Source organism: Thermobia domestica, chromosome 6, assembly GCF_964235325.1.
Source record: "Thermobia domestica chromosome 6, izTheDome1.hap1.1, whole genome shotgun sequence".
In the NCBI taxonomy this organism is placed as follows: domain Eukaryota; kingdom Metazoa; phylum Arthropoda; class Insecta; order Zygentoma; family Lepismatidae; genus Thermobia; species Thermobia domestica.
This window is the reverse complement of record NC_137459.1, coordinates 4732549-4749500: the sequence shown is the minus strand read 5'-3', so window position 1 is coordinate 4749500 and position 16952 is coordinate 4732549. Positions and strand designations below refer to the sequence as shown.

General features: G+C 37.2%; 1 protein-coding gene across 1 annotated transcript in view; it reads right to left on the bottom strand.

Annotated features, from left to right (window-relative positions):
• The window catches only part of LOC145687822 (GRIP1-associated protein 1-like), a 49789-nt gene that overhangs the window by 20924 nt on the left and 11913 nt on the right, over nt 1–16952 (bottom strand). The window contains exons 5-12 of the mRNA XM_081761258.1: nt 15954–16132; nt 12977–13119; nt 11777–11942; nt 10387–10564; nt 7533–7763; nt 7146–7292; nt 3204–3428; nt 750–984 (exon numbers count right to left, since the gene is read on the bottom strand). Coding sequence (XP_081617384.1) covers nt 750–984; nt 3204–3428; nt 7146–7292; nt 7533–7763; nt 10387–10564; nt 11777–11942; nt 12977–13119; nt 15954–16132 — 1504 coding nt within the window. The remainder of the gene's footprint in view (nt 1–749; nt 985–3203; nt 3429–7145; nt 7293–7532; nt 7764–10386; nt 10565–11776; nt 11943–12976; nt 13120–15953; nt 16133–16952) is intronic.

Below are 16952 nucleotides of genomic sequence, written 5' to 3'. Positions count from 1 at the left end.
CACCGTCTCCTTTAGCCTAACCGGCATAACCGTGGGACGTAAAACTCAAAGATTTCATTTCATTTCTATAAATGTCGTTCAGTACCATTTGCTGATGCTGAGGCCATTTTGTGTCTACAATGTCACGAACTGATACTAAAAATATAGAGAAGCATCTCGTGATATACTGTGAGGGTAATTAAGGGAAGGAGTCCATAAAAAACATCTTTTTTGTACACTGGAAATAAGTAAAAAAAAAAATGTGAGGCTCGTATTGTTTCATAAATACACTCTAAAATACAACTGTGAAGAAAAAATAGAGTTCGTATTCTCATATCACTGAGTCTATTTTAATCTCATCATATGTGTGTGTTTTAAAAAGGTGGGAGGTACCATAAAAATAAATTCTGTAGGGAAGGCCTTGAAAAATAAAGTACACTTTCGATGTTATATTTCACTTACAAAATTTTATCACAACTTTGCTGCACGCTCGAAAATGCTCTCCTTGATTGCATTGTTAGTGCATAAAAGTCCGATGTCTAAATATGCGTAATTTAAGTTCTTAACGGAAACTATGTAAGTTCTTCATTTACATATCTTCTATCCACCACGGAAGGTAATGCCAGGTGATTTTTTTAGTGTTAGTGCTCTCGCACGTTCCACAACTCTTAATTTTGGATGTGAGCACGAAACCTTTCCACTAGATTTACAAATTAGTAATTATCATGAAATCTTTTATTATAGCAGTTATCGTTTTTGTTAGTACTTGCCTGTTTTCGTTTGAGTTCCTTCATTCAATTGGTCTCTCAGTCGTTCTTGTAACTTCTCGCATCTACGTCTCTCAGATGCGAGTTGCCGTCGAAGGTCACGATTCACTACGTTGATCTTCTTTTCTGACAATCGGCGTTCTTCAGCAGCGTCGCGGAGCTCCTGCTTCAACTGCTGAATCTCTTCTTCTTTCTCACCAACAACGGACTGCAATCCTTCCACTTTCTCTTTCAGATTCTGGAAAAAAGAAAGTTACTCTTTCCATCAAGACCTGTTCAAAGTGACAGGAATGTGAACCTGAATAGAATAAAGCAAAGTAGAGATTTTAGAGACGAATGTGGGTCTGTGGCAAAGCGCAGAATCTTGGTACACATCCTCTATAATTTAAAAACAACCGCAGGACATTAAACCTAATATGCTATTTCCTATTATGGTGGTCTACTCTCTCAGAAGAAATAGAAAAAAATTTACAAATTTGTTCAAGAGCTTCTCATATTATTTCTCGGCTTCCTTCACATATAAATAGATCCATCAAAATCATATATTTTAATGTACAGAAAGGTAACAGTGGCTCTGACACAGTGCTTACCTGTGGTGCGAATGGTTTTGGTTCTATCACGGGCCATTTCAGTTTGTTTAGGATTTAGCTCTCTGCGTTTTCGGCATCTAAGGCCATTTAGCCTGTCACGTTTGACAGATGACGTCCCTCGGCGAGCACACAATCCGGGGAAAGGGAAGGAAGGAAGCGGCCTGGGACCTATAAGTCAGGTACCACCCCGGCATTTGCCTGGTGTGAATGAGGAAAACCCAGGAAAACTTCATTCAGGATGACTGGTCTAAAAAGACTTTTATACTATTTCGACCGAGTTCCCCCACCAAGAATCGAAGGCGAGAGCGTTAGTCATTTCAGTTTGTGGTGGGAAATATCTTGTCCGCTAGAAACTCTGCGTTCTCCCGTTTCCTCTCACATCCTCATTCCACCAATTATTTCACAATCATTCACTTCCATTAATCCTCCATCTCCTTTATCCTAAAAGTCATAAGCGTGGAACGTTAAGCTATAGATCATAATCACAATTATAATCATAGGTATTAGTAATCAAGATTTAAGTTAATTCTACAAATTAGTTCAGTTATAAGTATAGACAAAACTTTTTCGCTAATGCTATATGTGCAAAACGTTAAAAAAAAGCGTACACGTTTCAGAAAACCTCAAACTTTCGTGTCAGAGCTAGAAATCACGTTTATATTATCGCGAATTTTTTAAAATTCGGCATTACTTGCGATAAATGTGAGTGAAAACGAAAAAGTCGAATGCTTGCTAATTATTGCTAATAATAACTAAAAACTGCATTTCCAACAGTAAAAGGCAAGTTTGAGGTTGAAGTGCAAGCATCATTTATCAGTGAACATGGAAATGCTGTTGCTCAACTGATTTAGGAACTAGAAGGGTCTAATTACCCTTATGCTCGCTCACCTTATTGTCGGGAAAACTAAAAACTTGTGAAATAAAATAGTTAGCTCAAGTAGGAAAATTTGGGTCTGCTACTGCAGAGTTAATTAAAACGGGTAGTGCTTCTCACCACGTTGAAGTTGAAAACCTGCGGGTCAAAAGTATTGATGAAGCTGCAAAATCATATGCAAGCAAGTGATGACAATTCTGTGTGGAGAGTTTACGAAAAGCTTTGCGAGGTATTTGATCCAGAAACTGTTTCACTTCATTAAGATGTAGACATCAACAAAACTGAACTGTTGTTTATATCCTTTGACTGTTTTGTGGTGAAAATGTTCATGATCTGTTGGTTGTTGCTTACCATGAATTTAAAAGTAAGGTTATTGAAGTTCTCAACAGTGAGGATAAGGAAGTTGACATTGTATCATTGTTAAACAGTTTAAAAGTTAACCACAGGTCTTTTTCTGTCAGCTCGTTACGTTGAATTGGGTTGCCAATCTCAAATGTTGATGCTGAGAGATTCTTTTCCAAGTATAATATGATTGTTACTGACAGGATAAACTTAAAAGAAGAATGGGTAATGTCGTGCTGCATGTTATCCTTTAACTAAGGATGAGGTTAGAGGAAATATTTAAATTTTTGCATTAATTTCTATATTTCAGTGAATATATTAGCTAGAATGTAGCATAATCAACGTATATCCCCATTTTTGTATTAGATACACTGTACTACCAAAAATATACCTGTTTACAAGTACCATAATTAAGAAAAAGTGCAACATTAAAAAAAAAAAAAAAAAAAAAAAAAAAAAAAAAAAACGAAAACTGTGATAAATAATGCTACAAAATATCAAAATTGTTGCGAAAAAGTTTCATCTCTACTCATAAATGAATTTCTAATGAGATTTTACGCAATATTTTATTTGATTTTACAGTCTATAATATCATGACCGAATCTAATAACTTGTTTGTTACCCTTTTGAATATTCCTATTCTTAACTAACCTTCTCTATTTCTTCATTCTTCTCTTTCATTTCAGTCTTCTCTTTTGTATGCTCGGCCTTCAGTCTTTCAATCACCCCCTCCAAATAGGTCCTCGTAGATTCCGTGCTCTCTTCGGCTTCTTTCTGGCGACGCTCCAGCCAGCTCCTCATTGCTTCCAGAGACTTCACTTGTAATTCTACGTCTTCCAGTCGGGCCTGCAAAGGACGCAACTTCTCTACTTCTTCCTGGAATAGGACAAGTTAAACAATCAATAAATAATCAATCCAAAATCATTAAGCAACGAATGGCTTTATTAACAAAGTTTCGCATACAGCTTTGAATTCATATGACATCCCGGAAACTACAGTGAAACATGGAAGGAAGTCAGCTACATTTGATGGCACCATTCCAGTATTTGATGAGAGGACTAACGAAAATTTTCAGTAAGATTCCTAGCCAGGACTTCCCGAGTACGACGCAACAATATTTGAATGCGAATCTCAAATTTATCTTTTATCCTTACTCCCATGCATAAAATCATAATTTAAAAGCTTATAACTAAGATTAATGAAAAATCAAGAATTAACAATTCAATTTAGTAACTGTAAACGACAGCAAGTATACTGGGTTCTCAATATTTCTGGATGAAACTATGCATTCATAAGCTCACTGTAATTTTCTTGACTGCTGAACGTATTCACTAGTATTCAAAAGATGGATACACTCAACCATTCAATGGGCTTGCACAATATTTTTCTTGGAAGTTCGGACGAATATGTGGCTATTTTTTGAAAAGGCGAAAGTGAGTTAAAATAAAGGTTATGAGGAAAAACGGGGGTGGTTTAAAACGACCTATACCATCCCCTAACTGAGAATTTTGTTTCTCTGGCTTTACATCGACAAACTTCACAGCAACTTAAAAATTCAGTACAAACTTCTCCGGGAATACAATATATATCCACTGACTCTTCTTGCTTACGAGGGAACGTATGAAAGAAATATTTCAGGATGCTCACTCAGAGCTCTAATAGAAAAGCATTAAGAGAAGAAACACAATGCTTGAGACTGTCGACTCTAATTTATCTTTGCAACTCTCTTGTCTTCTAGGAAACAGACCTTTCATTAATCCAAAATATCAAGTCTTGTGCAAAGTGGTGAGTATGTTCATTGCATACACTTATTATTATTAAACTTTGTCCTGGAGTACGCTATAAGAAAAATCAAAGATAGCAATCAGGGCCTAGAACTGAATGGTATTCACCAGGTTATGGGTATACTTATAAATTTAATAGGGGATGATAGGAAAAGAATAGAAAGAAATGCAGAGGCCTTATTAAACGCTTGCAGGGACATAGGTTTGGAAGTAAATGCAGGGAAAACTAAAAACGTGGAAGTTCGTCGGGATCGTAATAAGCCAAATTATGGATTCGTTAAAATATCAAATTATACTTTTGATAATGTGGATACTTTCAAATATCTAGAATCAATATTAACAGACGAAAATCATATTCACGAAGAAATTAAATGTCGACTAAAAGCAGGGAATTCGTGTAATTATTCACTTCAAAATCTTTTGTCGTCGCGAATTCTGTCGAAGAATTTGAAGCTTAAAATATATAAAAGGTTTAATGATGCCTGTTGTTCTGTATGGTTGCGAAACATGGTCGCTTATTCTGGGGGAAGAACGTAGACAAACTATTTGAGAACAAGATCCTGACACGAATATTTAGACCCAAAAGAGAACGGAATGGTGAATGTTGGAAACTTCATAACGAGGGATTACATAATTTATACCGTTTACCAAACATTGTGAGGGCTATCAAATCTAGGAGGCTCAGGTGGGCAGGCCATGTAGCCAGGATGGAAGGAAGTTGGAACACTTTTAAAGTTTTAACTGGAAGTCCACTCGGAGAATGACCATTAGGAAGACCTAGGCGCAGATGGGAGGACAATATTACAATGGATCTAGTAAAAACAGGAATACAAAGTAGAAACTGGATCCAGTTAGCTAAGGATAGAAGTCGGTAGAGAGCTTTTGGGAACGCGGCATTGAACCTCAGAGTACCATAGGACATAGAGCTACTTATTATTATTATGAAAAAACTTTGGCGTACCTGTAACAGTAAAAGATCACTACTGTTCGTTTTATATAAATATTCAATTTTTAGGATTAAGATATAGTATGAATCTAAGAGGAGAAAACTGAGTCACTGATGAAAATTGTTGCGATATTCCCCCTGCAATTCGTTGTACAGCACGATATTGAAACTTGGATATTTAGATAAAATGCTAATTTCTCAAACTGATCTTCCTAGATGTCATCCCACTTATTTCACACTCTAATTCTTGAATATTATGCACTTACAAGCTTTCGGCTCCCCTACAGTTTTTCACGGAGGATAAAAATAGGAGTAAGAAAATAAATACATAAAATTCTAGCGAAATAAATAAATAAATAAATTCTAAAAAGGAAAATCAATGTAGCCACATCATCTCCAATCTGTTGCTGCAATTTACTCAAGTGGTAAACTAGCTGGCGATCATTTTTATTATTATTTCACTCACTACTTTTATCCTCAATGAACAAAGTTAAAGGGGAGATTTGAAAGCATCATTCACTACACCGTTGTCGAGCTACGTTGTCTTATGACGACTTGTTTTTCCACGCTTTCGCGACTTCTAGCTCTTGAAGGATCCACTTTTCTACGATAGTTTTTTACCATTTTGTTGTCATGAACTACTTCCCAAATTGTTGTCCCTAGCATCTAGTACGACGATGTACAAATAGATATTTATCAATTTAATGGGAACACCTGCAAAAAGTGCAACTTAAGAGATTAATATAATGTTGGATCACTTTTTGCGCTTAACATAGCTCTGATGTGACGTGGAATGGAATCATAGTTGCTGTGGATGGTAGTAAGTGTAACATTACACCATTTCGCGTACAGTGCATCACTTAGTTCAAGGAGACGATGAAAGCGGAAATCTGCGTTGGATCACACATGTTCAATTATGTTCTGGTCTAAGGATCATCCCGATGTTCCTCACCACGCTGCAACAATTCGAGCTACGCACTATCGCACTGGAATATGGCGTCATTGACCGAAAATCACATCTGGACGACTGGATACAAATGGTCCTCCAAAAATGTCGACATGGTCATAATCAGTGACACAACCGGTAAGCGTCAGCACAGGACTAACTGCGGTGCGTAGCATCACAGAGCAGCCACCATGTTTCACAGTTGTGCGGAGATACTGCGGGTCATAAGCTTCTTTGGCCGTCCGCAGTCACAAACACGGGCCGTGGTTTGAAATGAGGCGAACGATAATTCATCTGACAATATCATACATTTCCAGTCATTAACGGTCCACGTTGCATATTCGCGGCACTATTGGCGTCATGTTAATCAATAGTATCGCCCGTGCAACCCGACTCTATATGTCCATGCCATATAACTCACGGCAGATTGTGATCGTCGATGAACGATGGTTCTGAGTAACAATCCACTTTAATGCTCGGCAGAGCCTGTCAATGACAGTTTTCTTCCGCGGACTGCTCCTCTTCGCTGGTGAGGTTTGTAAGCCATCATCACTTTGGACACACCGAATACACTTGCCATCTTTCGTCATGGTCGCACGATATAACTGAGTGCCAACAATTAGACCCTTTTTGGAAATCAGAGAGGATGCACATTTTACAGTATCATGGCCTGTTAAGTTCACTGTACACTGCCGTTTGCTGCTCCTCACATAGCACGCAGTATGCTGTAACACTCCACCACCACCACAGGCAATGATGTCGCCCATTGAACTTCCTAACCCGCACATCTCATGTGTTTCCAACTCCAGGTGTTTCCACTAAATATACAAGTATCTATCTTAAAGGTATGACGTATTTATTTTAGTTTTAGGACCTTGATAATTGAGTGAAGCCTAATTTAGTATTCACTACTTTACCTCTAAAGAAACAATTTCCTTCTTCAGTGCTTCTACCTCGTTTGTATGCTCTTCTGTCATGCGACTCACTTCTTGCTTATAGTCATCTGTTTTTTGCTGGATACAAATTGACATTTCGTCGAGGAGAGACTTCCTACTTGTCGCCACCTGAAAATAACAATTCCTTTATAATAATCAACATTAGAATTAGAATGGCAAACATATTGTTTTTTCTACTTAATTCGAGTGAAGTTTATTCAATTTTATACTGCCAAACAAATGAAGTTGGTTATCGTGAAAGATGCAATGTTCCTTTGTTACAATGACCCACTCTTTCCAAAATAGTACTCACTATTATATTTCACATTTCAGTGAAAAATACATAAATAAAAAACAAAATTTTGTTACCTTTTTTGTTTCATTTAATGCTTTCTCCAATTCCATTTTCTCCTCCTCTAAGGTGTTCACTTGATTTTTATATTCTTCAAGAGTCTGAGTAGTTGATTCCAGCTGAGCGCTAACGGATGACTTCTCCTGATTTACACATTTCAACTGCTCCTTTGTCTCCGAAAGCTGTGTTTCCAACTGAATTATCTTCGCCTGCATCTCTAGAATCTGGTCCTGTGAAGCTGCTTCAGTCTAAGCAATAAGGGAAAGAAATGTTTTAAGTTACTATTTCTCAGTTTATTTTATGTTCTCTTTGTTGCAAAAATTCCATTTCAATTCACTTATTATTACGCTAATGACGCCTGAGGGGGTAGTACGTTGAGCTTTAGTGGGACAGGTCACTCATTTGATTCCAACTTCCTCTTAAACAAGATCGAGTCAATGGATTCTTTCATTTTCTGTTCTTCTGTCATTCTATAGTTATTTTATAATTATTATGACTACCTCAACCTAAGGCTAGACATGGAATGTTAAAGATTGTATTTGGGTCTGAAAACAATGGTTCAGACTCTATTTTATATTTCAGTTACAGATTATTTTATTCCATCTCTCTGTAAAAAGTGAATATATACGGTAATTATCCCATTTAGAACTTTGGCTTTGTTCGTTCAACGAACACAACAATTACATTATTATCCGAGGATTCTATCCATTCTTAATGCAGAACTAGAAAACGAAACTTGAGGAAGTAGATGATCCCATTACAAAATAGCAACGGGCAGTGTCTGAAGAATTCTATACAATAAGACTCACAAAGATGCAACGAAGAAGAATTGGATTTGATTTTCGGTTTAGCGTTTCTTTCAGCAGCGAGGCTACATGAGACGTGGACCTGCAGCTTAACGTGAAATCCGAACCACATGAACTCCCGTCAGAAATCGAACCCAGGTCTACCACGCCAAAGAAAAAGAAGTAAGTTGAAAAAGGTAACTTTGTCGTAATGATATAACCACTGAAACTACTAAGATAGGAGTATCGTCCTTTAGACACAAAAACTACAGCTTATAGTACAGACTCCAATGCACTTCCCTACTCACTTAACCACTCACGTGGTTGCTTTCCTCGCCTGTTCGCTATTCCGCAGTGCGTACATGAATCTCTGCACTGCCTTCCTCAAGTCCATTTTAATTTTTAAAATGTACAAAATCACGCCAATGACATCTGAAAACACACAATACAAACGTTAATTAAATTAGGAATTATGTTTCTAGGCTGTCAGAATCTATGCTATTTTAGTCCGTCAGGCATGAGGAATGACGCCTTCGGCGAATACACTACCCGAGGAAGTTGAGAAAGAAGGAAGCAGCCTGGGACCTTTATGTTAGCTACCGGCCCAGCATTTGCTTGGTGAGAATGAGGAAAACCTATAAAATCCTCAATCAGGATGGCTGGCCCGAAAAAGCTTTTCCATCTCTACAAGCAAGTGCCCCCACCGGGACAAACGCTAAGTATGAACTGAGGTATATTGTAACGTTCACACACGCCACAACTGCTTGAGTGGTTATACTAAAAAAATAAATAAATAAAACTTCAAGCTGAAGTAAGACAACAAGTAAAACCGAGAATATTACATAGGGTGTTTCAAAAAGAATGACCTGATTTTAAAAGCCCATTTGTATTGATAAAAACATACTACAAAAATAGGATAAATTGCAAAATACAAAATCTTAGTTTTAGCTATGTTATTGCAAATACTCTATGTGTCCATCAGCAGCATCACGAACATCATCTAGACAATAGCTAAATTCCACCACTTCATCGGAAGTGCGAGGCCGACCTGGATTCTTACATCTGCACAAGTATCCTGACTCCTCAAATTGGCAATACCAACGACGAATGTTCTTGGGTGCAGGTGGATCAATGCCAAACAGGCCGACGAAAAACACGCTTGACCGAAATCACTGACTCAGTGTTTGCAAACTGCAGCACACAAAACACCTTCTGTTGAGCGGACGCTATCTTACTTCTGACTAACTGCAAACTGAGAAGACGCATTGATTGACATCTAACGGCGATTTTCTGAAGATCTAAGGGCTCAACACTCATTTCCTTGCCGGCATGTCACATGTTCCGTAATGATTACCGTCCAAAATCAGGTCAGTCGTTTTGAAAAAAAAAAAAAAATGAAATGAAATCTTTGAGTTTTACGTTCCACGGTTATGCCGGTTAGGCTAAAGGAGACGGTGATGATGAGTAATGAATGAAATGGTGGAATGAAGAAAGTGGGACGAAACGGGAGAACCCCGAGAAAACCCACGCACACGGTGTGTGTCCACCACAAAGTTCACTTGGCGGGGGCTGGGATCGAACCCGGGACCCCAAGCACCAGAGGTGAACGCTCTACCACTGAGCCACCGCGGCCCCCTCAGTCGTTTTGAAACACGATGTAGAAAAATATAAAATTCCGCATATGTATTTTAATACATATGTTTTAATACATTTATCACCTAATGACTTCGTACTTCCATAATTCTCCATATTATGAAGGAACATCAGCCTTCCCCATACGCACAAACTCTGCATGAAGTTACAGCTGCTATTTGTAACACGACCTGCCCAACTGTTGTCACTCAACGAATACATTAATTTCCGTAATGTTAATTTGATCTATCATTTGACAGCCTAATCCATATGATGTTTCTGCATATGGTTCGGGCAATTCGACAAATATCTAATCAGTTATTGTATTTAATCATTAAAAACGAATGCCACAGATGAGATAAAATGGATACCCTACTAGGTATGAGATTCAATTTCTTCCTCTAAATCCTTCAAGTATAAATATTTGCAGAAAAACTGATAACTATCTAATTACCTTCTGCTGAAGTACAGACACTTGGGATTCCAATTCATGGATCTGTGAAGCTGATTTCTCCTTTAGTTCTTGCAAAGCATGTTGTATATTATTTAGCTGTGTCTGCAGTCTCTGATTATGTTCTTTCACAAGATTTAATTCTTGGTCTTTGCTTGTTTGAAGTTCTTCGTACTGCTTCCTATTCAAAATAATAAAAATAAAAAATTAAGACACAATCAAATTGCTCTTAACAAGTTAATACAATACCTGAGAGTTTAATGTTTATTTGTTAAGTTTTACATGCAGAATAATGACGGAAATGGTTGATGCTAAGCAAATGGTCATAAAAATCTAAAAACACAGATACACTAAGAAAACAAATCATATACAGTTTTGGTCAAAAGAAAACTAGCCAGACATTTTTTTTTAAACGTCATATTCTTCAATCCATGTAGGAAGTTGACCAAAGTGAAGAAGCCAATCCGCTCAAGAAGATCGACATTTACTTGCCTCGATTTTTCCTATGGATAAAAATACAATTCTTTTTAAAGGATAGATGGCCAGTTAAATAAACAAATCTGGAATTGGTTGTCTTTTCAAAATTTGCCAAGGAATTATAAATTAACTAATTATAAATAAATTTCTTTACATTACAATCTACCGAATCCTAATATATATATATATATATATATACGAGGGCCGTCAAGAAAGTAAAGAACGATTGTGCATCGCGCACAGCGCCGACTTCCACCACTGCGATCTCGTGCGCAGCAGTTAGCTCCTTCCTTCACGTCAGTGAGCCAAGTCTCAATGCTGTGCAGTCACGCTACTTGTTTTTGTAGCGATTCAAAATGGCGGTGCCAAGCGAAAATCCCACCAAATGTGAAGTACGGAGTATCTTTCGTTTCCTGAACGCGCAAAAAGTTAAGTTTATTGAAATTTATAGGCAAATAAAGAATGTTTATGGTAGTAGTGTAATGAACGAGTCATCAGTGAGGAACTGGTGCATTATGTTTAATCAAGGAAGGACCAGCGTTCATGATGAAGATCGGAGTAGAAGGCCATCACTTGTTACGGAAGAACTGAAGGAAAGAGTCGAAGAAAAAATTCAGGCGGAAAATAGTTCGCATACTATGAGAAACTCAAGCAAGCAGTGACAGCCTGGCTCAAATCTTTGGCGGCAGATAACTATAACATCGGCATTGAAAAACTGGTCCCACGTTATAACAAGTGTCTTGACAACTTATGGCGATTTGATAGAAAAGTCAAGTCCTGTGGCTTTGTAAATGAAGTTTTGTGCTGATATCTTTTGTTTTTATTTAACCATGCCAAAACGTTCTTTACTTTTTGGATGACCCTCGTGTATATAATTTCAATTACAAACAACTACGCCAATGGAGAAGATACCAACCTGCTTTCAGCATACTGATGTTCTTTCTCTTCCTGCAACTGATTGAAACTTTCTTGTTTCTTTCGGAGTTTCTCCATCAATTGTTTCACTTCCGTTTGTAGCGAGGAACACTTCTCTTCCAACTGGGCGTACATTAACTGCTCGGTTTCAAACTTGAGACGAACATCTGTTGAAACATATTCCAATTTCAAATTCATATGCATAAATATATATATATCAACATTTAATAATTTATTGTCAACAAAAGAGTCTAAACTTTGTGGTGTATTAAAATCTAGCTAGCAATTGACAATATTCACTTATTAATTGATAATATAGAATATTGGGTGCCCAACTCCCGCCAACAATCAACATCATAGGAAAATTCTGCCATTATTGGTAGGTCACTTGAAGCAAACTGAGAAGTTTCCGTCCATCCCGATTTTCATTTTACCTTTTTAAATTCAAGTAGCAACTTTCTGTTTTAATACTGTAACCTCTTTCCCGCTCTCTTTCGGATGTGGATGTACACTCATATCCAAAATTAATGTTTCATGTCTTGTTGTGGGAATATAATTTGGTAACGAATTCGCCCGGTATTTCTTATAATGTTAGTATCTGTATAATCGGCAAAGACATGTACTGTATGTGGCAAATTTCATGTCAAAAGACCAGTAAATAAGAACAATAAAACGAAAATAAAACTTTCTTATCCATTTAGCAACATTTTGTTTTACTTATTCTAATTTTCGTATTTATTATTCTTTTCCTATAAAATTTACAACAAATATACATTTCCCGATTACACACATAGTGTTAAAAGTACCCTGCACAATTATTATCAAATTATATTCTTGCAAGTAGACAGTTATAGATATCTGACAATCATTTTGGACATGAGTGTTCATCTTCACAATCCTCTTGGGAAGATGACAGTTGGTAAAGAAATTCTATATTAAAATAATAGGACTACGATCCAGCGCTCTTCAAAATTCCAGTTTTAAAGTGCGGAGATTGTTAACATCAAACTTCCTAAGTTCCATTATTTATCTAAAATATGCAATTCATTTGTCAACTGAATTAGTTTAAAATACTTTTTACTTAAAAATTATTTCCCCACTTAAAATAAGTAATAAAATATACGCTTGCCCTATTCTTAACTGAATAAAGTCCCAAATCAGATACAGTTCACCGGTTCAAAGATTTTAATCTCTAAAATACCTGTGAACTCCTTCAGATCCGCCTCTAACGTTTCAATTTTATGTTCTGCTTGTCGTAGCATTTCTATTAAGGATGAACTTCGTTTCTGATAGCTGACGTCTGTGTCGCCAACCTGCACAAACTCTCCATCGTCACTGGGTGATCTGAAAACAAACAACCACTTAGGATGAGACACTATAACTGATAATTGTTTTTGTCATGTTCATTTTTGCACTGATTTCAATTCATTCCTATTTCCTTGAGTTCTTAAGTTCATCTTTCGTAGTTACCTCTATTGAATTATTGTTAACGAAAAACTATAAAAAACAGACGGGAGTTAATTCAAAAGAAAGACTACAACATACCAGAAACGTAATATAAAAAAAAATCACCATTTAGTGTATTTCACGTAAAAACCGTATGAATACTTTTTTTTGTTGAAAAAAAAAAAAGTATTTCAGTAAAGTTATCAAAGGCCATCTCTCCTGTTTCGAACTATCCCTATCAGCGATTAAGGAAAGAGCTTACAGTGTGTTTGTATGATTAATAGTTTCAATATTTTCTGCACTTCATTTTACATTTCCTTGTTTCAACTATACGAGGTGTGTTCAAAAAGTATCGAACCTTATTTTTCCCGCGTAAACCAATAAAGCGCGGGAAACTTTCTTCAGTGCAGATGTAGAGGGGACACTCGTCCGCAGTCGTGAATTTTTTCCCGTCCACAGAAAGCGTTAGTCGCTGGCAATCGGCTTACGAGTGAAGACGGTAGTCGGATTTCAGATTTTTGTAAAATGACAGAAAAACTCCAGCAGCGATATTGCATCAAATGTAAAAAGCTTGGCGATACCCAAGCAGAAATCATTCAATCGGATCGGTACCTTCAATTTTCAACGAGAATTTGAGCACGAGGAGTGTGTCCGCGAAATTTGATTCAGGCTTTCATCGCCAAACACTTATTGTCAGGCTCTCTACTCAACCGACATGGCTCCGTGTGACTTTTGGTTATTTCCCAAGCTGAGAATCGGATTAAAAGGGACCCGATTTGAAAATGAAATGAAATGAAATCTTTGAGTTTTACGTCCCACGGTTATGCCGGTTAGGCTAAAGGAGACGGTGATTATGAGAAATGAATGAAATGGTGGAATGAAGAAAGTGGGAGGAAACGGGAGAACCCCGAGAAAACCCACGCACACGGTGTTTGTCCACCACAAAGTTCACTTGGCGGGGGACCCGATTTGAGTCAAGAGAAGAAATCATGCGGAATGCAACAGCACGGTTGCTCACCATTCCAAAAACTGCGTTCCAGAAGCGTTTCCAACAGCGGCGGGAGAGCTGGAGAAGGGTGTGCATTACCAAGGAGACTATTTTGAAGCTGATTAGGGTTTCGGATTTCCAAATGAATAAATGTATTTTTGCCAACCAAAGATTCGCTACTTTTTGAACACACATCGTATATAATATTCCAAATTCTATTATGCATCTTTTTCTCTCAAATCTAAGGAAATGGCGAACGCGGTTAATTAACAAATAAAACTTGATCAAAAGGGACACAAAATCGGAAAAAGGAAATGAAATCTTTAAGTTTAACGTCCCACAGTTATGCCGGTTAGGCTAAAGAAGACGGTGATAATGAGAAATGAGTGAAATGGTGGAATGAAGAAAGTGGGAGGAAACGGGAAAACCCCGAGAAAACCCACGAGCACGGTGTTTGTCCACCACAAAGTGCACACGGCGCGAGCTGGGATCGAACCAGAGACCACAAGCACCAGAGGTGAACGTTCTACCACTGAGCCGCCGCGCCCCCCGAAATCGGAAAAAGGGATATAAGCAAGGGTTCACACACGTGTTTGCAAAAGAACACTTAGGTCCATTTATATCAAGCTGAATATATAATGAATATTCTAGAAACATGAACAGTGCTTCAAATAATCTTATAACAGTTAGCAAGATTATTACATACACTGTCTGTAACACATACACTACATTATAATAGCACGAGGAGAACGCAACTGTATGGTCCAGACTAAAAGTGACAATTTACCACTCGTGTCATTTTTAACCAACTACATTTTGAACGTACGTACATGGATGGTGTTCATCATGTCTTGCGAAAGAAGAAAAAAAAAAAAGAAAAAAAAAGAGAAAAAGGAAATCTGGATAGATCCGTCCCATCTGTAGATGCTTTTAAAAATACGATGTTCACACTGAGGCTTTGTCCTTCTGGTTCTTTCATGACTGATAACTGACAACATACCTCCTCGATTTGGAAAACATATGCACAGCTGTGGTCTAGTTGACTCCTGTCCAAACTCAATCCCACCTCTCAAATTAAAAAACAACTTTTTACTTTTATTATTGGATTCGAATAAAACTTTTGGTTTCACTAATGTCACGAGAATTATTGTACTTTCAATGCTGAGACAATTCAGAGGTTGGATGTTCCATTTTTGCATCCCTTAGATGATTTTATTCATGGTTGATACGATTCTTTGTGTGGTGCCTATATTAATATTGACGAGGCTAAAGCTGAATTTTTAAATTCAATAACAATAGTATAAGGTTAGTTATGTAGTTATTTATTTATTCTAATTAACAAGCCATGACCGAATTTGGACAGACGCCAATTGGACCAGAGCTGGACCACAAATTTGAAGTGTTTTCGAATGTAAGATGAATGCTACCAGTTCTAAACTCACGTAGCATTATAAAAGAACCAAGAAGACGAAGTCCCAAACTGAATTTGGCCTTTTCCAAAAGATCTACAAATGGGACAGATTCATACACTTATCTTTTCTATTTCATTTTGGACTTCGAACATACTTTGTTATAGAAACGGAACACGGGTACGATACATATCCTTTCGTTATTCTTTTGCCCTGTCACGTAGTTAGAAGTCCTTGGTAATGAAACTGCTTGGTCGTGGATAACAGAATGCTCTTGGATCTAAATATACTGGTCATTTGTTTACACTTAAAATGCTTCTTCCATTTTGTCTTACCTTATTTCCTGTAACTTATCATTCACATCTCCATTCGAAAGTTGCTTCTCAAGTTGATGATTTGCTTCTGTCAAATTGCGTACAGTCTCCCGGAGTGCTGTCAACTCTTGGGAAGACTTTGATCTCTCTTCTGACAGAGCACGCTGTAGAGTAGTAGCCTCTGCTTGCAAACGTCGAACCTACAACACAAAATCAGCAATTATAGCTCATGTATACCCACAAAAACACACTGCAAACTTTGTAATTAGTTCAAAAGTAAAATCGATCACATTTCTGGAGTTTTGCGTTATCCACTTCTACTGGACTATTAAATGAATGAGCTATATTTTTCTAAGCAATGTCCTAAGACTGACAACTAGTATTTTATAAATGTAATCGATGACGTAATTAAATATGTATTTATTTCTTAATGAAATAGGAGGAATTTTAACAGACAACCACCTCAAAAGTTCTCAAGTCCTACAACATTTCTCAGAGTTAACTAGTATTGAGTACCCAAATTGCATATAGTTACTTAAGCTTAAATTACATGATAACAGGTTTGTTCCATGTATTTTCCCTAATTTTTGTTTTAATTATTTTCCTTCGAAAATTTTACTGATTTCAAACCCTACCTTTAATGGCACCCCATAACTCGGGAACCACACCACTGCACAAGAAAATATTTCCTGGGCACATGAAGCAAGTCAAAATCTATCTCGATGTCAAGTTTCCTCAAGATTAGACGAGTTCTGTAGATAGCATACGACATATGCCCTCCCTATCATTTTCTTAAAAATGTTTTACTTATCTTTACAAAATCAAATGAACATTTATGGCCCTAAACTCGCAAAGTTTGGCCCCATTGAAATTCCATATACACTATAGTAGATTCCCGAGTATCCGGCCTAGTTTTCTTTTATTGTAATTAAATGAGGAAGGCAAGACGTTGCACTGGCAACACTGCTAAGACATTCTAAGCGACTGTCTGCTGTGATCCTCCTACGTGTCGTGTGCAAA